At 36.7% G+C, this 26,984-nt stretch overlaps 1 protein-coding gene across 5 annotated transcripts in view; it reads left to right on the forward strand.

Moving 5' to 3' along the window:
* Positions 1-26,984, forward strand: part of adcy7 (adenylate cyclase 7) — a 168,712-nt gene that overhangs the window by 93,006 nt on the left and 48,722 nt on the right. For 4 of the 5 annotated variants that reach the window (XM_062023525.1, XM_062023533.1, XM_062023521.1 and 1 more), the window contains 7 exons: positions 7,914-8,025; positions 8,096-8,223; positions 8,296-8,454; positions 17,390-17,522; positions 17,659-17,847; positions 26,000-26,037; positions 26,240-26,299. In XM_062023525.1, coding sequence (XP_061879509.1) covers positions 7,914-8,025; positions 8,096-8,223; positions 8,296-8,454; positions 17,390-17,522; positions 17,659-17,847; positions 26,000-26,037; positions 26,240-26,299 — 819 coding nt within the window. The remainder of the gene's footprint in view (positions 1-7,913; positions 8,026-8,095; positions 8,224-8,295; positions 8,455-17,389; positions 17,523-17,658; positions 17,848-25,999; positions 26,038-26,239; positions 26,300-26,984) is intronic. The other variant, XM_062023550.1, reaches the window with a different exon arrangement.

Consider the following 26,984-nt stretch of genomic DNA (forward strand, 5'->3'; position numbering starts at 1 on the left):
CATTTTTGAAAGCAGTCCTGGCTTATAAAGGATCTTTGAATAGTGTTTGTGCACCGAGTTCCTAAAACAGCAAAGCACTCCTGTCATATAGAGCAGTGGTCCCCAACCTTTTTGTCCCACGGACCGGGGGGGATTTTTTTTTTGTTCTTTTTTTTTTTTTTTGTTGTCATAATGAAATACAATCATGTGTGCTTACGGACTGTATCCCTGCAGACTGTATTGATCTATATTGATATATAATGTATATATTGTGTTGTTTATGTTGATTTATTTAAAAAAAAAAAAAAATCATTTTTTTATTTTTTTTATTTATTTTATTTCTTGTGCGGCCCGGTACCAATCGGTCCACGGCCCAGTGGTTGGGGACCACTGATATAGAGGATCTTTGATTAGTGTTTTGCACCGGGTTCCTAAAACAGCAAAGCATTCCTGTTATATAGAGGATCTTTGATTGTTTTTGCACCAGGTTCCTAAAACAGCAAATTACTCATGTTATATAGAGGATCTTTGATTAGTGTTTTTGCACCAGGTTCCGAAAACAGCAAAGCACTCCTGTCATTTGGGAGGATCTTTAAATACTGTTTTTGCACCAGGTTCCTAAAACAGCAAAGCACTTCTGTCGTACAGAGGATCTTTGATTGTTTTTGTACCAGGTTCCTAAAACAGCAAAGCACTCTCTTGTTGTGTAGAGGATCTTTAAATACTGTTTTTGCACCAAGTTCCTAAAACAGCAAAGCACTCTTGGTGCAAAAACACTATTCAAAGATCCTCTATACAACAAATTCCTAAAACAGCAAAGCACTCCTGTCATATAGAGGATCTTTGATTAGTGTTTTTGCACCTGGTTCCTAAAACAGCAAAGCACTCCTGTCGTATAGAGAATCTTTCATTAGTGTTTTTGTACCAGGTTCCTAAAACAGCAAAGCACTCCTGTCATATAGAGGATCTTTGATTAGTGTTTTTGCACCTGGTTCCTAAAATAGCAAAGCACTCTTGGTACAAAAACACTATTCAAAGATCCTCTTTACAATAAAAAATTCCTAAAACAGCAAATTACTCATGTTATATAGAGGATCTTTCATTAGTGTTTTTGCACCAGGTTCCTAAAACAGCAAAGCACTCCTGTCATTTGGGAGGATCTTTAAATACTGTTTTTGCACCAGGTTCCTAAAACAGCAAAGCACTTCTGTCGTATAGAGGATCTTTGATTGTTTTTGTACCAGGTTCCTAAAACAGCAAAGCACTCTCTTGTTGTGTAGAGGATCTTTAAATACTGTTTTTGCACCAAGTTCCTAAAACAACAAAGCACTCCTGTCATATAGAGGATCTTTAATTAGTGTTTTTAGCACCAGGTTCCTAAAACAGCAAAGTACTCCTGTCATTAGGAGGATCTTTGAATAGTGTTTTTGTACCAGGTTTGTAAAACAATAAATCACTCCTGTCGTATAGAGAATCTTTCATTAGTATTTTTGTACCAGGTTCCTAAAACAGCAAAGCACTCTAGGTGCAAAAACACTATTCAAAGATCCTCTATACAAAAAATTCCTAAAACAGCAAAGCACTCCTGTCGTATAGAGAATCTTTCATTAGTGTTTTTGCACCAAGTTCCTAAAACAACAAAGCACTCCTGTCATATAGAGGATCTTTAATTAGTGTTTTTAGCACCAGGTTCCTAAAACAGCAAAGTACTCCTGTCATTAGGAGGATCTTTGAATAGTGTTTTTGTACCAGGTTTGTAAAACAATAAATCACTCCTGTCGTATAGAGAATCTTTCATTAGTATTTTTGTACCAGGTTCCTAAAACAGCAAAGCACTCTAGGTGCAAAAACACTATTCAAAGATCTTCTATACAACAAGTTCCTAAAACAGAAAAGCACTTCCGTCATATAGAGGATCTATGATTTGTGTTTTTGTACCAAGTTCCTAAAACAGCAAGGCACTCTATGTGCAAAAACACCATTCAAAGATCCTCTATACAACAAGTTCCTAAAACAGAAAAGCACTTCTGTCGTATAGAGGATATTTGATTCGTGTTTTTGTACCAAGTTCTTAAAAGAGCAAAGCACTCTTGGTGCAAAAACACTATTCAAAGATCCTCTATACAACAAGTTCCTAAAACAGAAAAGCATTTCTGTTGTATAGAGGATCTGTGATTCGTGTTTTTGTACCAGGTTGCTAAAAGAGCAAAGCACTCTTGGTGCAAAAACACTATTCAAAGATCCTCTATACAACAAATTCCTAAAACAGTAAAGCACTCCTGTCACGTAGAGGATCTTTGATTAGTGTTTTTGCACCAGGTTCCTAAAAGAGCAAAGCACTCTTGGTGCAAAAACACTGTTCAAAGATCCTCTATACAACAAATTCCTAAAACAGCAAAGCACTCCTGTCATGTAGAGGATCTTTGATTAGTGTTTTTGCACCAGGTTCCTAAAACAGCAAAGCACTCTTAGTGCAAAAACACTATTCAAAGATCCTCTATACAAAAAATTCCTAAAACAGCAAAGCACTCCTGTCACGTAGAGGATCTTTGATTAGTGTTTTCGCACCAGGTTCCTAAAACAGCAAAGCACTCTTGGTGCAAAAACACTATTCAAAGATCCTCTATACAAAAAATTCCTAAAACAGCAAAGCACTCCTGTCGTATAGAGAATCTTTCATTAGTGTTTTTGTACCAGGTTCCTAAAACAGCAAAGCACTCCTGTCATATAGAGGATCTTTGATTAGTGTTTTTGCACCTGGTTCCTAAAACAGCAAAGCACTCTTGGTGCAAAAACACTATTCAAAGATCCTCTATACAACAAATTCCTAAAACGGCAAAGCACTCCTGTCATATAGAGGATCTTTGATTAGTGTTTTTGCACCTGGTTCCTAAAACAGCAAAGCACTCCTGTCGTATAGAGAATCTTTCATTAGTGTTTTTGTACCAGGTTCCTAAAACAGCAAAGCACTCCTGTCATATAGAGGATCTTTGATTAGTGTTTTTGCACCTGGTTCCTAAAACAGCAAAGCACTCTTGGTGCAAAAACACTATTCAAAGATCCTCTATACAACAAATTCCTAAAACGGCAAAGCACTCCTGTCATATAGAGGATCTTTGATTAGTGTTTTTGCACCTGGTTCCTAAAACAGCAAAGCACTCCTGTCGTATAGAGAATCTTTCATTAGTGTTTTTGTACCAGGTTCCTAAAACAGCAAAGCACTCCTGTCGTATAGAGAATCTTTCATTAGTGTTTTTGTACCTGGTTCCTAAAACAGCAAAGCACTCCTGTCGTATAAAGAATCTTTCATTAATGTTTTTGTACCAGGTTCCTAAAACAGCAAAGCACTCCTGTCATATAGAGGATCTTTGATTAGTGTTTTTGCACCTGGTTCCTAAAACAGCAAAGCACTCTTGGTGCAAAAACACTATTCAAAGATCCTCTATACAACAAATTCCTAAAACGGCAAAGCACTCCTGTCATATAGAGGATCTTTGATTAGTGTTTTTGCACCTGGTTCCTAAAACAGCAAAGCACTCTTGGTGCAAAAACACGATTCAAAGATCCTCTATACAACAAGTTCCTAAAACAGAAAAGCACTCCTGTCATATAGAGGATCTTTGATTGGTTTTGCACCAGATTCCTAAAACAGCAAAGCACGCTTGGTGCAAAAACACTGTTCAAAGATCCTCTATACAACAAATTCCTAAAACAGCAAAGCACTCCTGTCATGTAGAGGATCTTTGATTAGTGTTTTTGCACCAGGTTCCTAAAACAGCAAAGCACTTTTAGTGCAAAAACACTATTCAAAGATCCTCTATACAAAAAATTCCTAAAAGAGCAAAGCACTTCTATCACGTAGAGGATCTTTGATTAGTGTTTTTGCACCAGGTTCCTAAAACAGCAAAGCACTCTTGGTGCAAAAACACTATTCAAAGATCCTCTATACAAAAAATTCCTAAAACAGCAAAGCACTCCTGTCGTATAGAAAATCTTTCATTAGTGTTTTTGTACCAGGTTCCTAAAACAGCAAAGCACTCCTGTCATATAGAGGATCTTTGATTAGTGTTTTTGCACCTGTTTCCTAAAACAGCAAAGCACTCTTGGTGCAAAAACACTATTCAAAGATCCTCTATACAACAAATTCCTAAAACAGCAAAGCACTCCTGTCATATAGAGGATCTTTGATTAGTGTTTTTGCACCTGGTTCCTAAAACAGCAAAGCACTCCTGTCGTATAGAGAATCTTTCATTAGTGTTTTTGTACCAGGTTCCTAAAACAGCAAAGCACTCCTGTCATATAGAGGATCTTTGATTAGTGTTTTTGCACCTGGTTCCTAAAATAGCAAAGCACTCTTGGTACAAAAACACTATTCAAAGATCCTCTTTACAATAAAAAAATCCTAAAACAGCAAATTACTCATGTTATATAGAGGATCTTTCATTAGTGTTTTTGCACCAGGTTCCTAAAACAGCAAAGCACTCCTGTCATTTGGGAGGATCTTTAAATACTGTTTTTGCACCAGGTTCCTAAAACAGCAAAGCACTTCTGTCGTATAGAGGATCTTTGATTGTTTTTGTACCAGGTTCCTAAAACAGCAAAGCACTCTCTTGTTGTGTAGAGGATCTTTAAATACTGTTTTTGCACCAAGTTCCTAAAACAACAAAGCACTCCTGTCATATAGAGGATCTTTAATTAGTGTTTTTAGCACCAGGTTCCTAAAACAGCAAAGTACTCCTGTCATTAGGAGGATCTTTGAATAGTGTTTTTGTACCAGGTTTGTAAAACAATAAATCACTCCTGTCGTATAGAGAATCTTTCATTAGTATTTTTGTACCAGGTTCCTAAAACAGCAAAGCACTCTAGGTGCAAAAACACTATTCAAAGATCTTCTATACAACAAGTTCCTAAAACAGAAAAGCACTTCCGTCATATAGAGGATCTATGATTTGTGTTTTTGTACCAAGTTCCTAAAACAGCAAGGCACTCTATGTGCAAAAACACCATTCAAAGATCCTCTATACAACAAGTTCCTAAAACAGAAAAGCACTTCTGTCGTATAGAGGATCTTTGATTCATGTTTTTGTACCAGGTTGCTAAAAGAGCAAAGCACTCTTAGTGCAAAAACACTGTTCAAAGATCCTCTATACAACAAATTCCTAAAACAGCAAAGCACTCCTGTCATGTAGAGGATCTTTGATTAGTGTTTTTGCACCAGGTTCCTAAAACAGCAAAGCACTCTTAGTGCAAAAACACTATTCAAAGATCCTCTATACAAAAAATTCCTAAAACAGCAAAGCACTCCTGTTATAGAGAATCTTTCATTAGTGTTTTTGTACCAGGTTCCTAAAACAGCAAAGCACTTCTGTCATATAGAGGATCTTTGATTAGTGTTTTTGCACCTGTTTCCTAAAACAGCAAAACACTCTTGGTGCAAAAACACTATTCAAAGATCCTCTATACAACAAATTCCTAAAACAGCAAAGCACTCCTGTCGTATAGAGAATCTTTCATTAGTGTTTTTGTACCAGGTTCCTAAAACAGCAAAGCACTCCTGTCATATAGAGGATCTTTGATTAGTGTTTTTGCACCTGGTTCCTAAAACAGCAAAGCACTCTTGGTGCAAAAACACTATTCAAAGATCCTCTATACAACAAATTCCTAAAACGGCAAAGCGCTCCTGTCATATAGAGGATCTTTGATTAGTGTTTTTGCACCTGGTTCCTAAAACAGCAAAGCACTCTTGGTGCAAAAACACTATTCAAAGATCCTCTATACAACAAATTCCTAAAACAGCAAAGCACTCCTGTCATATAGAGGATCTTTGATTAGTGTTTTTGCACCTGGTTCCTAAAACAGCAAAGCACTCTTGGTGCAAAAACACTATTCAAAGATCCTCTATACAACAAGTTCCTAAAACAGAAAAGCACTCCTGTCATATAGAGGATCTTTGATTAGTGTTTTCGCACCAGGTTCCTAAAACAGCAAAGCACTCTTGGTGCAAAAACACTATTCAAAGATCCTCTATACAACAAATTCCTAAAACAGCAAAGCACTCCTGTCATATAGAGGATCTTTGATTAGTGTTTTTGCACCAGGTTCCTAAAACAGCAAAGCACTCTTGGTGCAAAAACACTATTCAAAGATCCTCTATACAAAAAATTCCTAAAACAGCAAAGCACTCCTGTCGTATAGAGAATCTTTCATTAGTGTTTTTGTACCAGGTTCCTAAAACAGCAAAGCACTCCTGTCGTATAGAGAATCTTTCATTAGTGTTTTTGTACCAGGTTCCTAAAACAGAAAAGCACTCCTGTCATATAGAGGATCTTTGATTAGTGTTTTTGCACCAGGTTCCTAAAACAGCAAAGCACTCTTGGTGCAAAAACACTATTCAAAGATCCTCTATACAACAAATTCCTAAAACAGCAAAGCACTCCTGTCATATAGAGGATCTTTGATTAGTGTTTTCGCACCTGGTTCCTAAAACAGCAAAGCACTCTTGGTGCAAAAACACTATTCAAAGATCCTCTATACAACAAATTCCTAAAACGGCAAAGCACTCCTGTCATATAGAGGATCTTTGATTAGTGTTTTTGCACCTGGTTCCTAAAACAGCAAAGCACTCTTGGTGCAAAAACACTATTCAAAGATCCTCTATACAACAAGTTCCTAAAACAGAAAAGCACTCCTGTCATATAGAGGATCTTTGATTGTTTTTGCACCAGGTTCCTAAAACAGCAAAGCACTCTTGGTGCAAAAACACTATTCAAAGATCCTCTATACAACAAATTCCTAAAACGGCAAAGCACTCCTGTCATATAGAGGATCTTTGATTAGTGTTTTTGCACCTGGTTCCTAAAACAGCAAAGCACTCTTGGTGCAAAAACACTATTCAAAGATCCTCTATACAACAAATTCCTAAAACAGCAAAGCACTCCTGTCATTTGGAGGATCTTTGATTAGTGTTTTCGCACCAGGTTCCTAAAACAGCAAAGCACTCTTGGTGCAAAAACACTATTCAAAGATCCTCTATACAAAAAATTCCTAAAACAGCAAAGCACTCCTGTCGTATAGAGAATCTTTCATTAGTGTTTTTGTACCAGGTTCCTAAAACAGCAAAGCACTCCTGTCGTATAGAGAATCTTTCATTAGTGTTTTTGTACCAGGTTCCTAAAACAGAAAAGCACTCCTGTCATATAGAGGATCTTTGATTAGTGTTTTTGCACCTGGTTCCTAAAACAGCAAAGCACTCTAGGTGCAAAAACACTATTCAAAGATCCTCTATACAACAAATTCCTAAAACGGCAAAGCACTCCTGTCATATAGAGGATCTTTGATTAGTGTTTTTGCACCTGGTTCCTAAAACAGCAAAGCACTCTTGGTGCAAAAACACTATTCAAAGATCCTCTATACAACAAGTTCCTAAAACAGAAAAGCACTCCTGTCATATAGAGGATCTTTGATTGTTTTTGCACCAGGTTCCTAAAACAGCAAAGCACTCTTGGTGCAAAAACACTATTCAAAGATCCTCTATACAACAAATTCCTAAAACAGCAAAGCACTCCTGTCATATAGAGGATCTTTGATTGTTTTTGCACCAGGTTCCTAAAACAGCAAAGCACTCTTGGTGCAAAAACACTATTCAAAGATCCTCTATACAACAAATTCCTAAAACAGCAAAGCACTCCTGTCATATAGAGGATCTTTGATTAGTGTTTTCACACCAGGTTCCTAAAACAAAGCCTTCCTGTCGTATACAAGATCTTTGAATAGTCTTTTTGCACAAGTTTTCTATAACAGCAAAGCACTCCTGTCGTACAAAAAATCTTCGAATAGTCATTTTGTACCAGGTTTCTGTAACAGCAAAGCACGCCTGTCGTATAGAGGATCTTTGACAAATGTTTAGTAAAAGTCTTCTGCTTTCTTTCCTGCAGTATTCTGTACGCCGACATCGTGGGCTTCACGCGACTGGCCAGCGACTGTTCTCCCAAAGAGTTGGTCATCATGCTCAACGAGTTGTTTGGAAGGTTTGACCAGATTGCGAAGGTGCGTACGAAGTTGATCAATAATATTCACACGCGTGACGGCTCGTGTTGGCGTCTCGCTGCTTTGGCAGGAGAACGAGTGCATGAGGATCAAGATCCTGGGCGACTGCTACTACTGTGTGTCGGGGCTGCCCGTGTCTCTGCCCAAACACGCCAAGAACTGTGTCAAGATGGGCCTGGACATGTGTGAAGCCATCAAGTGAGTGGACGCCATCCGGTTTCTGGGGGGCCCGGTGGGCGTGTCCAACTGAACGCCGTCCGTCCCTGGCAGGCAGGTGCGGGAGGCCACGGGCGTGGACATCAACATGAGGGTCGGCGTGCACTCGGGCAACGTGCTGTGTGGCGTGATCGGGCTGCGGAAGTGGCAGTTTGACGTGTGGTCACATGACGTGACTCTGGCCAATCACATGGAGTCAGGAGGTCGTCCGGGGTAAGCCACGCTTTTTTTGAATGAACATTTTTTGGCAGACGGAAAAATGTCTGCTCTTTATCGCGGCAGGGTTTTAACGCCTGACGTGGTAGTGTTTTGTTTTTTTTCCAGAATATCCTTAAAAACAGCAATGTTTCTCTAATATACAGTAGATGATCTTTGATTAGTGTTTTTGCAGCAAATTCACAAAATAGAAGCGTGATCCTGTCACATCGATCTTTGACTAGTTTTTTTTTTTTTGGCAGAATTTCCTTAAAAACAAAGCGCTGTTCCTCTCAAATAGAGGATCTTTGACTAGTTTTTTGTTGTTGTTTTTTTTGCAAAAATATATTTAATACAGCAGTGTTTCTCTCATATATAGAGGATCTTTGACTCATGTCCTTGCAGCAGAGTGACATAGATTATTTTTCATAGTAGGCCCGCGTTCTTAAAAACAGCGGAGACTGTCACATAAACAATTTTCGTGTCTTTTTTTTTTTTTTTGCAGAAGATCCTTAAAACGTCTGCTCTTGTCTAATAGAGGATCTTTGACTCGTGTTTTTCCTTTCTGGAATATGCTTAAAAACAGCACTGTTCATCTCAAATAGAAGGTCTTTGACAGTAATATTATTGCAGAAAATTCCTAAAAACAGAGCAGTGTTCCTCTCAAATAGAGGATCTTTTAGCAGTTTCTTTTTATTTTTTTATTTTTATTTTTACAATATCCCTAAAAAAAGCAGTGTTCCTTTCATATAGAGGATCATTGACTGTTTTTGTCTCTTACAAAATATCATTAAAAAATGGCATTGTTCTTCCTAAATAGAGGATCTTTGACTAGTTTTTTTTGCAGAATTTCCTTAAAAACAGAGAGGATCTTTGACTAGTTTTTTTTTTTTTGAAGAAATATATTTAATACAGCAGTGTTCCTCTCATATATAGAGGATCTTTGACTCATGTACTTGCAGCAGAGTGACATAGATTATTTTTCGTAGTAGGCCCGCGTCCTTAAAAACAGCGGAGAATGTCACATAAACAATTTTCGTGTCTTTTTTTTTTTTTTTTGCAGAAGATCCTTAACACGTTTGCTCTTGTCTAATAGAGGATCTTTGACTCGTGTTTTTCTTTTCTGGAATATGCTTAAAAACAGCACTGTTCATCTCAAATAGAAGGTCTTTGACAGTAATATTATTGCAGAAAATTCCTAAAAACAGAGCAGTGTTCCTCTCAAATAGAGGATCTTTTAGCAGTTTCTTTTTATTTTTTTATTTTTATTTTTACAATATCCCTAAAAACAGCAGTGTTCCTTTCATATAGAGGATCATTGACTGTTTTTGTCTCTTACAAAATATCATTAAAAAATAGCATTGTTCTTCCTAAATAGAGGATCTTTGACTAGTTTTTTTTGCAGAATTTCCTTAAAAACAGAGAGGATCTTTGACTAGTTTTTTTTTTTTTTTGCAAAAATATATTTAATGCAGCAGTGTTCCTCTCCTATAGAGGATCTTTGACTCATGTACTTGCAGCAGAGTGACATAGATTATTTTTCGTAGTAGGCCCGCGTCCTTAAAAACAGCGGAGACTGTCACATAAACAATTTTCGTGTCTTTTTTTTTTTTTTGCAGAAGATCCTTAAAACGTCTGCTCTTGTCTAATAGAGGATCTTTGACCCGTGTTTTTGTTTTCTGGAATATGCTTAAAAACAGCACTGTTCATCTCAAATAGAAGGTCTTTGACAGTAATATTATTGCAGAAAATTCCTAAAAACAGAGCAGTGTTCCTCTCAAATAGAGGATCTTTTAGCAGTTTCTTTTTATTTTTTTATTTTTATTTTTACAATATCCCTAAAAAAAGCAGTGTTCCTTTCATATAGAGGATCATTGACTGTTTTTGTCTCTTACAAAATATCATTAAAAAATGGCATTGTTCTTCCTAAATAGAGGATCTTTGACTAGTTTTTTTTGCAGAATTTCCTTAAAAACAGAGAGGATCTTTGACTAGTTTTTTTTTTTTTTGAAAAAATATATTTAATACAGCAGTGTTCCTCTCATATAGAGGATCTTTGACTCATGTATTTGCAGCAGAGTGACATAGATTATTTTTCGTAGTAGGCCCACGTCCTTAAAAACAGCAGAGACTGTCACATAAACAATTTTCGTGTCTTTTTTTTTTTTTTTGCAGAAGATCCTTAAAACGTCTGCTCTTGTCTAATAGAGGATCTTTGACTCGTGTTTTTCTTTTCTGGAATATGCTTAAAAACAGCACTGTTCATCTCAAATAGAAGGTCTTTAACAGTAATATTATTGCAGAAAATTCCTAAAAACAGATCAGTGTTCCTCTCAAATAGAGGATCTTTTAGCAGTTTTTTTAAATTTTTTAATTTTTATTTTTACAATATCCCTAAAAACAGCAGTGTTCCTCTCATATAGAGGATCTTTGACTCATGTATTTGCAGCAGAGTGACATAGATTATTTTTCGTAGTAGTCCCGCGTCCTTAAAAACAGCGGAGAATGTCACATAAACAATTTTCGTGTCTTTTTTTTTTTTTTTTTTGCAGAAGATCCTTAAAACGTCTGCTCTTGTCTAATAGAGGATCTTTGACCCGTGTTTTTGTTTTCTGGAATATGCTTAAAAACAGCACTGTTCATCTCAAATAGAAGGTCTTTGACAGTAATATTATTGCAGAAAATTCCTAAAAACAGAGCAGTGTTCCTCTCAAATAGAGGATCTTTTAGCAGTTTCTTTTTATTTTTTTATTTTTATTTTTATTTTTACAATATCCCTAAAAAAAGCAGTGTTCCTTTCATATAGAGGATCATTGACTGTTTTTGTCTCTTACAAAATATCATTAAAAAATAGCATTGTTCTTCCTAAATAGAGGATCTTTGACTAGTTTTTTTTGCAGAATTTCCTTAAAAACAGAGAGGATCTTTGACTAGTTTTTTTTTTTGTGCAAAAATATATTTAATACAGCAGTGTTACTCTCATATAGAGGATCTTTGACTCATGTATTTGCAGCAGAGTGACATAGATTATTTTTCGTAGTAGGCCCGCGTCCTTAAAAACAGCGGAGACTGTCACATAAACAATTTTCGTGTCTTTTTTTTTTTTTTTGCAGAAGATCCTTAAAACGTTTGCTCTTGTCTAATAGAGGATCTTTGACCCGTGTTTTTCTTTTCTGGAATATGCTTAAAAACAGCACTGTTCATCTCAAATAGAAGGTCTTTGACAGTAATATTATTGCAGAAAATTCCTAAAAACAGAGCAGTGTTCCTCTCAAATAGAGGATCTTTTAGCAGTTTCTTTTTATTTTTTTATTTTTATTTTTACAATATCCCTAAAAACAGCAGTGTTCCTTTCATATAGAGGATCATTGACTGTTTTTGTCTCTTACAAAATATCATTAAAAAATGGCATTGTTCTTCCTAAATAGAGGATCTTTGACTAGTTTTTTTTGCAGAATTTCCTTAAAAACAGAGAGGATCTTTGACTAGTTTTTTTTTTTTTGCAAAAATATATTTAATACAGCAGTGTTCCTCTCATATAGAGGATCTTTGACTCATGTATTTGCAGCAGAGTGACAGATTATTTTTCGTAGTAGGCCCACGTCCTTAAAAACAGCGGAGACTGTCACATAAACAATTTTCGTGTCTTTTTTTTTTTTTTTTGCGGAAGATCCTTAAAACGTCTGCTCTTGTCTAATAGAGAATCTTTGACTCGTGTTTTTCTTTTCTGGAATATGCTTAAAAACAGCACTGTTAATCTCAAATAGAAGGTCTTTAACAGTAATATTATTGCAAAAAATTCCTAAAAACAGAGCAGTGTTCCTCTCAAATAGAGGATCTTTTAGCAGTTTTTAAAAAAAATTTAATTTTAATTTTTACAATATCCCTAAAAACAGCAGTGTTCCTCTCATATAGAGGATCTTTGACTCATGTATTTGCAGCAGAGTGACATAGATTATTTTTCGTAGTAGGCCCGCGTCCTTAAAAACAGCGGAGACTGTCACATAAACAATTTTCGTGTCTTTTTTTTTTTTTTTTGCAGAAGATCCTTAAAACGTTTGCTCTTGTCTAATAGAGGATCTTTGACTCGTGTTTTTCTTTTCTGGAATATGCTTAAAAACAGCACTGTTCATCTCAAATAGAAGGTCTTTGACAATAATATTATTGCAGAAAATTCCTAAAAACAGAGCAGTGTTCCTCTCAAATAGAGGATCTTTTAGCAGTTTCTTTTTATTTTTTATTTTTTATTTTTATTTTTACAATATCCCTAAAAACAGCAGCGTTCCTTTCATATAGAGGATCATTGACTGTTTTTGTCTCTTACAAAATATCATTAAAAAATATCATTGTTCTTCCTAAATAGAGGATCTTTGACTAGTTTTTTTTGCAGAATTTCCTTAAAAACAGAGAGGATCTTTGACTAGTTTTTTTTTTTTGGCAAAAATATATTTAATAGAGCAGTGTTCCTCTCATATAGAGGATCTTTGACTCATGTATTTGCAGCAGAGTGACATAGATTATTTTTTGTAGTAGGCCCGCGTCCTTAAAAACAGCGGAGACTGTCACATAAACAATTTTCGTGTCTTTTTTTTTTTTTTTGCAGAAGATCCTTAAAACGTTTGCTCTTGTCTAATAGAGGATCTTTGACTCGTGTTTTTCTTTTCTGGAATATGCTTAAAAACAGCACTGTTCATCTCAAATAGAAGGTCTTTGACAGTAATATTATTGCAGAAAATTCCTAAAAACAGAGCAGTGTTCCTCTCAAATAGAGGATCTTTTAGCAGTTTCTTTTTATTTTTTTATTTTTATTTTTATTTTTACAATATCCCTAAAAACAGCAGTGTTCCTTTCATATAGAGGATCATTGACTGTTTTTGTCTCTTACAAAATATCATTAAAAAATAGCATTGTTCTTCCTAAATAGAGGATCTTTGACTAGTTTTTTTTGCAGAATTTCCTTAAAAACAGAGAGGATCTTTGACTAGTTTTTTTTTTTTTTGCAAAAATATATTTAATACAGCAGTGTTCCTCTCATATAGAGGATCTTTGACTCATGTATTTGCAGCAGAGTGACATAGATTATTTTTCGTAGTAGGCCCACGTCCTTAAAAACAGCGGAGACTGTCACATAAACAATTTTCGTGTCTTTTTTTTTTTTTGCAGAAGATCCTTAAAACGTCTGCTCTTGTCTAATAGAGGATCTTTGACTCGTGTTTTTCTTTTCTGGAATATGCTTAAAAACAGCACTGTTCATCTAAAATAGAAGGTCTTTGACAGTAATATTATTGCAGAAAATTCCTAAAAACAGAGCAGTGTTCCTCTCAAATAGAGGATCTTTTAGCAGTTTTTTTTAATTTTTTAATTTTTATTTTTACAATATCCCTAAAAACAGCAGTGTTCCTCTCATATAGAGGATCTTTGACTCATGTATTTGCAGCAGAGTGACATAGATTATTTTTCGTAGTAAGCCCACGTCCTTAAAAACAGCGGAGATTGTCACATAAACAATTTCAGTGTCTTTTTTTTTTTTTGCATAAGATCCTGAAAATGTTTGCTCTTGTCATATAGAGGATCTTTGACTCGTGTTCTCTTTTGTAGCAGATTCCCCCAAAAAGCAGAGCGCTCCTGTCACAAAAGAGGATCTTCGACTAGTATTTTTGCAGACGATCCCTAAAAAACAGCGGTTTTCCTTTCATATCGAGGATCTTTGCCAAGTGTTTCTTGCAGCAGATTCCCAAAGCACTCCTGTCACATAGATGATCTTTTGCAGGAGGTCCTTAAAAACGTTTGCTCTTGTCGAATAGAGGATCTTTGACCAGTGTTGTTGCAGTAGGGACCCCCCAAAAAAGCAGAGTTTCTTTGTCATTTAGAGGATCTTTGACTCGTGTTCTCTTTTGTAGCAGATTCCCCAAAAAAGCAGAGTGTTCCTGTCACAAAAGAGGATCTTCGACTAGTATTTTTGCAGACGATCCCTAAAAAACAGCTGTGTTCCTTTCATATCGAGGATCTTTGCCAAGTGGTTCTTGCAGAAGATTCCCAAAGCACTCCTGTCACATAGATGATCTTTTGCAGGAGGTCCTTAAAAACAGCAGACTGTCACCTAACCAATTTTCGTGTTGTTTTTTTCTTTTTGCAGAAGATCCTTAAAAACGCTTGCTCTTGTCATATCGAGGATCTTTGAATAGTGTTTTTGTATAATATCATTAAAACAGCAGTGTTCCTCTCATATAGAGGATATTTGACTATTTATTTATTTTTTTAGCAGAATATCCTTCAAAACAGCAGTGTTCCTCTCTAATAGTGGATCTTTGACTAGTTTTGTTTTTTTTCAAAAATATATTTAGTACAGCAGTGTTCCTCTCATATAGAGGATCTTTGACTCATGTATTTGCAGCAGAGTGACATAGATTATTTTTTATTTTTTCGTCCTTAAAAACAGCGGAGACTGTCACATAAACAATTTTCGTGTCTTTTTTTTTTTTTCAGAAGGTCCTTTAAACATTTGCTCTTGTCATACAGAGGATCTTTGACTCGTGTTTTTCTTTTCTGGAATATGCTCAAAACAGCTCTGTTCATCTCAAATAGAAGATCTTTGACAATAATATTATTGCAGAAAATTCCTAAAAACAGAGCAGTGTTCCTCTCAAATAGAGGATCTTTTAGCAGCGTTTTTTATTTGTTTTTTTTTACAATATCCCTAAAAACAGCACTGTTCCTTTTGATATAGAGGATCATTGTCTATTTTTCTGTTACAAAAATCATTAAAACAGCATTGTTCTTCTTAAATAGAGGATCTTTGACTATTTTTTTTTTTGTACAGAAGATCCTTAAAGCGTTTGCTCTTGTCATGTAGAGGATCTTTGACTAGTGTTTTTGTTTTCTGGAATATGCTCAAAAACAGCACTGTTCATCTCAAATAGAAGATCTTTGACAATAATATTATTGCAAACAATTCCTAAAAGCAGCAGTGTTCCTCTCAAATAGAGGATCTTTAAACAGGTTTTTTTTTGTGTGGTTTTTTTTTACAATATCCCTAAAAACAGCACTGTTCCTTTCATATAGAGGATCATTGACCATTTTTTGTGTTACAAAACATCATTAAAACAGCATTGTTCTTCTTGAATAGAGGATCTTTGACTAGTTTTTATTTTGCAGAAGATCCTTAAAACGTTTGCTCTTGTCATATGGAGGATCTTTGACTAGTGTTTTTCTTTTCTGGAATATGCTCAAAAACAGCACTGTTCATCTCAAATAGAAGATCTTTGACAATAATATTATTGCAGAAAATTCCTAAAAACAGCAGTGTTCCTCTCAAATAGAGGATCTTTTAGCAGTGTTTTTAATTTGTTTTTTTTACAATATCCCTAAAAACAGCACTGTTCCTCTCATATAGAGGATCATTGACCATTTTTTCTGTTACAAAATATAATTAAAACAGCATTGTTCTTCCTAAATAGAGGATCTTTGACTAGTTTTTTTTTGCAGAAGATCCTTAAAACGTTTGCTCTTGTCATATGGAGGATCTTTGACTAGTGTTTTTCTTTTCTGGAATATGCTCAAAAACAACACTGTTCATCTCAAATAGAAGATTTTTGACAATAATATTATTGCAGAAAATTCCTAAAAACAGAGCAGTGTTCCTCTCAAATAGAGGATCTTTTAGCAGTGTTTTTTTATTAGTTTTTTTTACAATGTCCCTAAAAACAGCACTGTTCCTTTCATATAGAGGATCATTGACCATTTTTCTGTTACAAAAATCATTAAAACAGCATTGTTCTTCTTAAATAGAGGATCTTTGACTAGTTTTTTGTTTTTTTTGCAGAAGATCCTTAAAACGTTTGCTCTTGTCATACGGAGGATTTTTGACTAGTGTTTTTCTTTTCTGGAATATGCTCACAAACAGCACTGTTCATCTCTAATAGAAGATCTTTGACAATAATATTATTGCAGAAAATTCCTAAAAACAGAGCAGTGTTCCTCTCAAATAGAGGATCTTTTAGCAGTTTTTTTTTTCAATTTATTTTTTAACAATATCCCTAAAAACAGCACTGTTCCTTTCATATAGAGGATCATTTACTATTTTTTTCTGTTACAAAATATAATTAAAACAGCATTGTTCTTCTTAAACAGAGGATCTTTGACTGTTTTTTTTTGTGTGTGCAGAAGATCCTTAAAACATTTGCTCTTGTCATAGAGAGGATCTTTGACTAGTGTTTTTCTTTTCTGGAATATGTTTAAAAACAGCACTATTCATCTCAAATAGAAGATCTTTGACAATAATATTATTGCAGAAAATTTCTAAAAACAGAGCAGTGTTCATCTCAAATAAAGGATCTTTAAACAGTTTTTTATTCTATTTTTTTTTTTTTTACAATATCCCTAAAAACAGCACTGTTCCTTTCATATAGAGGATCATTGACTATTTTTTCTGTTACAAAATATCATTAAAACAGCATTGTTCTTCTTAAATAGAGAATCTTTGACTAGTTTTTTTTTTGCAGAATTTCCTTAAAAACAAAGCGCTGTTCCTCTCAAATAGAAGATCTTTGACTAGGTTTTTTTTTTGCAAAAATATATTTAATACAGCAGTGTTCCTCTCATATAGAGGATCTTTGACTCATGTACTTGCAGCAGAGCGACATAGATTATTTTTTCGTACTAAGCCCCCGTCCTTAAAATCAGCAGAGACCGTCACACAAACGACTAGTGTTTTTTGGAAAGGTCCTTAAAAACAGTCGCCCATGTAATATAGGAGATCTTTGACTGGTATTAACATAAGGGTTGTATTACTTTGTGAATATTGGCTACCTGCGTTTTTCTGGAGAATTATTTGTTGTGGTGTTGGCGTCTTCTCTAAATGTCAACACGTCAGTTTAGTAATTACTGAAGATCCTCCGCAACAATGTAGACAAAACATTTTTATTTTAATACTCTCTCTCTCTCTCTCTCTCAGACGTGTGCACATCACGGAGGCCACTCTGAAGCACCTGAACAAGGCCTACGAAGTGGAGGAGGGCAACGGGCACCTGAGGGACGCCTACTTGAAGGAGCTGAACGTCAGGACGTACCTCGTCATCGACCCGCGGGTGAGTCTGCAGCCTGAACCTGAGGCTCTCCAAAGGAGACGGATTTAAGAGCTTATACGTGATGCCATGGAGGAGGATGGAGGTACTGACCTCGGTCGAGTACGAGGTCAGAACTCTTACTAACCACACGTCTCAGTCGAAGGATCCCACGCAGAGTGGCCGCAGCGTTCCAAGGCCTCGAGTGAACGACGGTCTGAAGATGCGGGCGTCGGTTCGTATGACCCGCTACCTGGAGTCCTGGGGCGCCGTCAAACCCTTCGCCCACCTCCAGAACAGGGAGGGCTTCAGCGCCGACCCTCTGGTCAACGGCAAGTCGCTCTGCAAGGTAAGACCACATGACCTAATACTACTAAGTTAAGTTAAAGTACCAATGATTGCCACACACACACACACACCAGGTGTGGCGAAATTATTCTCTGCATTTGACCCATCACCCTTGATCACCCCCTGGGAGGTGAGGGGAGTAGTGAGCAGCGGCGGTGGCTGCGCCCGGGAATACTTTGTTGGTGATTTAACCCCCAATTTCAACCCCTTGATGCTGAGTGCCAAGCAGGGAGGTAATGGCTCCTATTTTTATAGTCTTTGGTATGACTCCGCCAGGGTTTGAACTCATGACCTACCAATCTCAGGGCCACTACTACTACTACTACTACTACTACTACTACTACTACTACTATGTAGTTACGGTAGAGGATATTTGAGTAGCTTTGTAAAGTAGGTCCTAAAAAACTGCAAGACACTGACGTCATAGAGATATTTGACTGGCTTTTTTTTTAGAATAGGTTCTTAAAAACTATTTTTTCAGCAGATTCCCAAAAACAGCACATCACTCCTGTCATTTAGAGGATCTTTGACTAGCGTTTATGCAGTTGGTCACTAAAAAGAGTAGACTGATCCTGTCTAGTTACTTTAATTAGGGATTCTCTATATTCTCTACATGACAGGAGCACCCCGACTAGCATTTTTTGCACCAAATTCCAAAAAACAGCAAATACCCTCTGTATGACAAAAGTGCTTTGCTGTTTTTAGGCATCTACTCCAAAAAGCTGAATCTCTTATAAGACAGGATCGCTCTAGTCTTTTTTTAGTGACCAACTGCATAAACGCTAGTGGAAAAAAACCCAAAATGGCAAGTATGATGTGCTGTTTTTGGGAATCTGCTGAAATGATAGTTTTTAAGAACCTATTCCAAAAAGCTTGTCAAATATTTTCTCTATAACATCAGATTTTAGGACCTACTTTACAAAGACAGTCAAATATACCTTCTGAATTTTACAAGGGCACTCTGCTGTTTTTAAGCAGAAACGCTAGTCTAAGATCCTTTATGTCACAGGTGTGCGCTGCTATTTTTAAGCAAAAATGCTAGTGAAAGATCCTCTCTGTGACATATGTGCTCTGCTGTTTTTAAAGACCTAACTGCAAACAACTCTCATTAGTGATTCTCTATATTCTCTACATGACTAGCATTTTTGCACCAAATTCCCCAAAAACAGCAAATACCCTCTATATGACAAGAGTGCTTTGCTGTTTTTAGGCTCCTACTTCTAAAAGCTAAATCTCTTATAAGACAGGTACAGTCTACTCTTTTTAGTGACCGATCCTCTAAATGACAAGTATGATGTGCTGTTTTTGGGAATCTGCTGAAAAAAATAGTTTTTAACAACTTATTCCAAAAAAGCTAGTCAAATATCCACTCTATGACATCAGTGCTTTGCAGTTTTTTTTAGGATCTACTTTACAAAGCTAGTCAAATATCCTCTTCTGTATTTGACAAGGGCACTCTGCTGTTTTTAGGCGGAAACGCTAGTCTAAGATCCTTTGTCACAGGTGTGCGCTGCTGTTTTTAAGCAGAAACGCTAGTGAAAGTTCCTCTGTGCTCTGCTGTTTTTAAAGACCTAACTGCAAACAACTCTAATCAGTGATTCTCTATATTCTCTACATGACAGGAGCACCCCGACTAGCATTTTTGCACCAAATTCCAAAAAACAGCAAATACCCTCTGTATGACAAAAGTGCTTTGCTGTTTTTAGGCATCTACTCCAAAAAGCTGAATCTCTTATAAGACAGGATCGCTCTAGTCTTTTTTTAGTGACCAACTGCATAAACGCTAGTGGAAAAACCCCCAAAATGGCAAGTATGATGTGCTGTTTTTGGGAATCTGCTGAAATGATAGTTTTTAAGAACCTATTCCAAAAAGCTTGTCAAATATTTTCTCTATAACATCAGATTTTAGGACCTACTTTACAAAGACAGTCAAATATACCTTCTGAATTTTACAAGGGCACTCTGCTGTTTTTAAGCAGAAACGCTAGTCTAAGATCCTTTATGTCACAGGTGTGCGCTGCTATTTTTAAGCAAAAATGCTAGTGAAAGATCCTCTCTGTGACATATGTGCTCTGCTGTTTTGAAAGACCTAACTGCAAACAACTCTCATTAGTGATTCTCTATATTCTCTACATGACTAGCATTTTTGCACCAAATTCCCCAAAAACAGCGAATACCCTCTATATGACAAGAGTGCTTTGCTGTTTTTAGGCTTCTACTTCTAAAAGCTAAATCTCTTATAAGACAGGTACAGTCTACTCTTTTTAGTGACCGATCCTCTAAATGACAGGTATGACGTGCTGTTTTTGGGAATCTGCTGAAAAAAATAGTTTTTAACAACTTATTCCAAAAAAGCTAGTCAAATATCCACTCTATGACATCAGTGCTTTGCAGTTTTTTTAGGATCTACTTTACAAAGCTAATCAAATATCCTCTTCTGTATTTGACAAGGGCACTCTGCTGTTGTTAGGCGGAAACGCTAGTCTAAGATCCTTTGTCACAGGTGTGCGCTGCTGTTTTTAAGCAGAAACGCCAGTGAAAGTTCCTCTATGTGCTCTGCTGTTTTTAAAGACCTAACTGCAAACAACTCTAATCAGTGATTCTCTATATTCTCTACATGACAGGAGCACCCTGACTAGCATTTTTCCACCAAATTCTCAAAATCAGCAAAAACCTTCTGTATGACAAGAGTGCTTTGCTGTTTTTAGGCATCTACTCCAAAAAGCTGAATCTCTTATAAGACAGGATCGCTCTACTCTTTTTAGTGACCAACTGCATAAACGCTAGTCAAAGATCCTTTAAATGACAGGAGTGATGTGCTGTTTTTGGGAATCTGCTAAAAAAACATTTTTTAAGAACCTATTCCAAAAAGCCAGTCAAATAACCTCTCTGACCTACTTTACGAAGCAAGTCAAATATCCTCTTCTGTATTTGACCAGGGCACTCTGCTGTTTTTAAGCGGAAACGCTAGTGAAAGTTCCTCTGTGCTGTGCTGTTTTTAAAGACCTAACTATAAACAAGTCTAATTAGTGTATTCCCTATATTCTCTACATGACAGGAGCACCCTGACTATAATTTTTTCACCAAATTCCCCAAAACAGTGAAAACCCTCTATATGACAAGAGTGCTTTGCTGTTTTTAGGCACCTACTCCAAAAAGCTAAAATTCTTATAAGACAGGTACAGTCTACTCTTTTTAGTGACCAACTGCATAAATGCTAGTCAAAGATCCTTTAAATGACAGGAGTGATGTGCTGTTTTTGGGAATCTGCTGAAAAAATAGTTTTTAACAACTTATTCTAAAAAAGCTAGTCAAATATCCACTCTATGACGTCAGTGTTTTGCAGTTTTTTTAGGATCTACTTTACAAAGCTAGTCAAATATCCTCTTCTGTATTTGACAAGGGCAAACCACGCTAGTCTAAGATCCTTTGTGTCACAGGTGTGCGCTGCTGTTTTTAAGCAGAAACGCTAGTGAAAGTTCCTCTATGTGTTCTGCTGTTTTTAAAGACCTAACTGCAAACAACTCTAATTAGTGATTCTCTATATTCTCTACATGACAGGAGCACCCTGACTAGCATTTTTGCACCAAATTCTCAAAAACAGCGAAAACCCTCTATATGACAAGAGTGCTTTGCTGTTTTTAGGCATCTACTCCAAAAAGCTGAATCTCTTATAAGACAGGATCGCTCTAGTCTTTTTAGTGACCAACTGCATAAACGCTAGTCAAAGATCCTTTAAATGACAGGAGTGATGTGCTGTTTTTGGGAATCTGCTGAAAAAACATTTTTTAAGAACCTATTCCAAAAAGCCAGTCAAATAACCTCTCTGACCTACTTTACGAAGCTAGTCAAATATCCTCTTCTGTATTTGACCAGGGCACTCTGCTGTTTTTAAGCGGAAACGCTAGTCAAAGTTCCTCTGTGCTGTGCTGTTTTTAAAGACCTAACTATAAACAAGTCTAATTAGTGTATTCCCTATATTCTCTACATGACAGGAGCACCCTGACTATAATTTTTTCACCAAATTCCCCAAAACAGTGAAAACCCTCTATATGACAAGAGTGCTTTGCTGTTTTTAGGCACCTACTCCAAAAAGCTAAAATTCTTATAAGACAGGTACAGTCTACTCTTTTTAGTGACCAACTGCATAAATGCTAGTCAAAGATCCTTTAAATGACAGGAGTGATGTGCTGTTTTTGGGAATCTGCTGAAAAAATATTTTTTAACAACTTATTCTAAAAAAGCTAGTCAAATATCCACTCTATGACGTCAGTGTTTTGCAGTTTTTTTAGGATGTACTTTACAAAACTAGTCAAATATCCTCTTCTGTATTTGACAAGGGCAAACCACGCTAGTCTAAGATCCTTTTGTGTCACAGGTGTGCGCTGCTGTTTTTAAGCAGAAACGCTAGTGAAAGTTCCTCTATGTGCTCTGCTGTTTTTAAAGACCTAACTGCAAACAACTCTAATTAGTGATTCTCTATATTCTCTACATGACAGGAGCACCCTGACTAGCATTTTTGCACCAAATTCTCAAAAACAGCGAAAACCCTCTATATGACAAGAGTGCTTTGCTGTTTTTAGGCATCTACTCCAAAAAGCTGAATCTCTTATAAGACAGGATCGCTCTACTCTTTTTAGTGACCAACTGCATAAACGCTAGTCAAAGATCCTTTAAATGACAGGAGTGATGTGCTGTTTTTGGGAATCTGCTGAAAATTTTTTTTTTAAGAACCTATTCCAAAAAGCCAGTCAAATAACCTCTCTGACCTACTTTACGAAGCTAGTCAAATATCCTCTTCTGTATTTGACCAGGGCACTCTGCTGTTTTTAAGCGGAAACGCTAGTGAAAGTTCCTCTGTGCTGTGCTGTTTTTAAAGACCTAACTATAAACAAGTCTAATTAGTGTATTCCCTATATTCTCTACATGACAGAAGCACCCTGACTATAATTTTTTCACCAAATTCCCCCAAAACAGTGAAAACCCTCTATATGACAAGAGTGCTTTGCTGTTTTTAGGCACCTACTCCAAAAAGCTAAAATTCTTGTAAGACAGGTACAGTCTACTCTTTTTAGTGACCAACTGCATAAATGCTAGTCAAAGAGCCTTTAAATGACAGGAGTGATGTGCTGTTTTTGGGAATCTGCTGAAAAAATAGTTTTTAACAACTTATTCTAAAAAAGCTAGTCAAATATCCACTCTATGACGTCAGTGTTTTGCAGCTTTTTTTAGGATCTACTTTACAAAGCTAGTCAAATATCCTCTTCTGTATTTGACAAGGGCAAACCACGCTAGTCTAAGATCCTTTGTGTCACAGGTGTGCGCTGCTGTTTTTAAGCAGAAACGCTAGTGAAAGTTCCTCTATGTGCTCTGCTGTTTTTAAAGACCTAACTGCAAACAACTCTAATTAGTGATTCTCTATATTCTCTACATGACAGGAGCACCCTGACTAGCATTTTTGCACCAAATTCTCAAAAACAGCGAAAACCCTCTATATGACAAGAGTGCTTTGCTGTTTTTAGGCATCTACTCCAAAAAGCTGAATCTCTTATAAGACAGGATCGCTCTACTCTTTTTAGTGACCAACTGCATAAACGCTAGTCAAAGATCCTTTAAATGACAGGAGTGATGTGCTGTTTTTGGGAATCTGCTGAAAAAACATTTTTTAAGAACCTATTCCAAAAAGCCAGTCAAATAATCTCTCTGACCTACTTTACGAAGCTAGTCAAATATCCTCTTCTGTATTTGACAAGGGCACTCTGCTGTTTTTAAGCGGAAACGCTAGTGAAAGTTCCTCTGTGCTGTGCTGTTTTTAAAGACCTAACTATAAACAAGTCTAATTAGTGTATTCCCTATATTCTCTACATGACAGGAGCACCCTGACTATAATTTTTTCACCAAATTCCCCAAAACAGTGAAAACCCTCTATATGACAAGAGTGCTTTGCTGTTTTTAGGCACCTACTCCAAAAAGCTAAAATTCTTGTAAGACAGGTACAGTCTACTCTTTTTAGTGACCAACTGCATAAATGCTAGTCAAAGATCCTTTAAATGACAGGAGTGATGTGCTGTTTTTGGGAATCTGCTGAAAAAATAGTTTTTAACAACTTATTCTAAAAAAGCTAGTCAAATATCCACTCTATGACGTCAGTGTTTTGCAGCTTTTTTTAGGATCTACTTTACAAAGCTAGTCAAATATCCTCTTCTGTATTTGACAAGGGCAAACCACGCTAGTCTAAGATCCTTTGTGTCACAGGTGTGCGCTGCTGTTTTTAAGCAGAAACGCTAGTGAAAGTTCCTCTATGTGCTCTGCTGTTTTTAAAGACCTAACTGCAAACAACTGTAATCAGTGATTCTCTATATTCTCTACATGACAGGAGCACCCTGACTAGCATTTTTCCACCAAATTCTCAAAATCAGCAAAAACCTTCTGTATGACAAGAGTGCTTTGCTGTTTTTAGGCATCTACTCCAAAAAGCTGAATCTCTTATAAGACAGGATCGCTCTAGTCTTTTTAGTGACCAACTGCATAAACGCTAGTCAAAGATCCTTTAAATGACAGGAGTGATGTGCTGTTTTTGGGAATCTGCTGAAAAAACATTTTTTAAGAACCTATTCCAAAAAGCCAGTCAAATAACCTCTCTGACCTACTTTACGAAGCTAGTCAAATATCCTCTTGTGTATTTGACCAGGGCACTCTGCTGTTTTTAAGCGGAAACGCTAGTGAAAGTTCCTCTGTGCTGTGCTGTTTTTAAAGACCTAACTATGAACAAGTCTAATTAGTGTATTCCCTATATTCTCTACATGACAGGAGCACCCTGACTATAATTTTTTCACCAAATTCCCCAAAACAGTGAAAACCCTCTATATGACAAGAGTGCTTTGCTGTTTTTAGGCACCTACTCCAAAAAGCTAAAATTCTTATAAGACAGGTACAGTCTACTCTTTTTAGTGACCAACTGCATAAATGCTAGTCAAAGAGCCTTTAAATGACAGGAGTGATGTGCTGTTTTTGGGAATCTGCTGAAAAAATAGTTTTTAACAACTTATTCTAAAAAAGCTAGTCAAATATCCACTCTATGACGTCAGTGTTTTGCAGTTTTTTTAGGATCTACTTTACAAAGCTAGTCAAATATCCTCTTCTGTATTTGACAAGGGCAAACCACGCTAGTCTAAGATCCTTTGTGTCACAGGTGTGCGCTGCTGTTTTTAAGCAGAAACGCTAGTGAAAGTTCCTCTATGTGCTCTGCTGTTTTTAAAGACCTAACTGCAAACAACTCTAATTAGTGATTCTCTATATTCTCTACATGACAGGAGCACCCTGACTATCATTTTTGCACCAAATTCTCAAAAACAGCAAAAACCCTCTATATGACAAGAGTGCTTTGCTGTTTTTAGGCATCTACTCCAAAAAGCTGAATCTCTTACAAGACAGGATCGCTCTAGTCTTTTTAGTGACCAACTGCATAAATGCTAGTGCAAAATCCCCAAAATGGCAGGTATGATGTGCTGTTTTTGGGAATCTGCTGAAATAATAGTTTTTAAGAACCTATTCCAAAAAGCCAGTCAAATATTTTCTCTATAACATCAGTTTTTAGGACCTACTTTACAAAGACAGTCAAATATACCTTCTGAATTTTACAAGGGCACTCTGCAGTTTTTAAGCAGAAACACTAGTCTAAGATGACAGGAACACCCTGACTAGCATTTTTGCACCAAATTCCCCAAAACAGCGAATACAGTCTGTATGACAAGAGTGCTTTGCTGTTTTTAGGCACCTACTCCAAACAGCTAAATCTCTTAAGACAGGATGACTGTACTCTTTTTTTTTTTTTTTTTTTAGTGACCAACTGCATAAACGCTAGTCAAAGATCCTCTAAATGACAGGTATGATGTGCTGTTTTTGGGAATCTGCTGAAAAAAATAGTTTTTAACAACCTATTCCAAAAAGCTAGTCAAATATCCTCTCCATGACGTCAGTGTTTTGCAGGGTTTTTTTTAGGACCTACTTTAAAAAGCCAGAGTTTTCTGCTGTTTTCTTTAAGAACCGTTTGCAAAAGTGCTAGTCCAAGATCCTCACCATGACAGAGGCCATCTCTTGTTTTTAACGCTCGCTCCCAGGTTTTGATTGTTGTTCTTTTTTTCCCCCCCCAGGACATCCCACTGCGAACAGCAATCAAGATCCCTGACAGGTAAAAAAAAACAAAAAAAAACTAAGCCCGCCTTATTTGGCGACTACTTGTACTTTGCAGTACTAGCGTGTACTTCTTGTGTGTCTACAAGTGATCTTTTCTCAACTATTTCCCCCATGAGCCTCCTGTTAAAGCAGCCCGCGCGCTGCCGTGTTGTGTTGACTTTGTGTGTTTGTGTCGTTACTGTTGGACTTGACGGCAGCTTTGGTGAGTCTGTAGAAGAGAGGTGCACCTTGCCCACGCCCTCATTCAGCAGCTTGAAGTGAGTTCCGGAAGCACTCGTGCTCAACCTCTGCCATTTCCAACAGTATCCCCGCATTGCAGCAAGCACATCCCACCGCGTCGTCTCCGGGCACGATACCATAGAAAGTACATCTGGATAGGCTTTAGAGTAGTCCGTGTACAGCTTGTGTAGCGGCATACATTTACCATCCACTTCAAGTGAGTCAACGCACAGCTATTGGTGCTATTTTTTGTCACTATTTGAAATGGAAGTCACCAGAATCTTGTGACAATGCATGATATGCTGCATGCTATGCTTTATTATTCTCAGGCACGATTATTTTGCCAAAAGTCCAGAAAAAGTTGCTAGTTTTGTCACTTTAAAGGCCTACTGAAATGATTTTTTTTTTATTTAAACGGGGATAGCAGATCTATTCTATGTGTCATACTTGATCATTTCGCGATATTGCCATATTTTTGCTGAAAGGATTTAGTATAGAACAACGACGATAAAGATTGCAACTTTTGGTATCTGATAAAAAAAAAAGGCTTGCCCCTACCGGAAGTAGCGTGACGTAGTCAGTTGAACATATACGCAAAGTTCCCTATTGTTTACAATGATGGCCGCATGAAGTGAGAGAGATTCGGACCGAGAAAGCGACAATTTCCCCATTAATTTGAGCGAGGATGAAAGATTTGTGGATGAGTAAAGTGCAAGTGAAGGA

The sequence above is a fragment of the Entelurus aequoreus genome, linkage group LG02 (genome assembly GCF_033978785.1).
Source record: "Entelurus aequoreus isolate RoL-2023_Sb linkage group LG02, RoL_Eaeq_v1.1, whole genome shotgun sequence".
NCBI lineage: Eukaryota > Metazoa > Chordata > Actinopteri > Syngnathiformes > Syngnathidae > Entelurus > Entelurus aequoreus.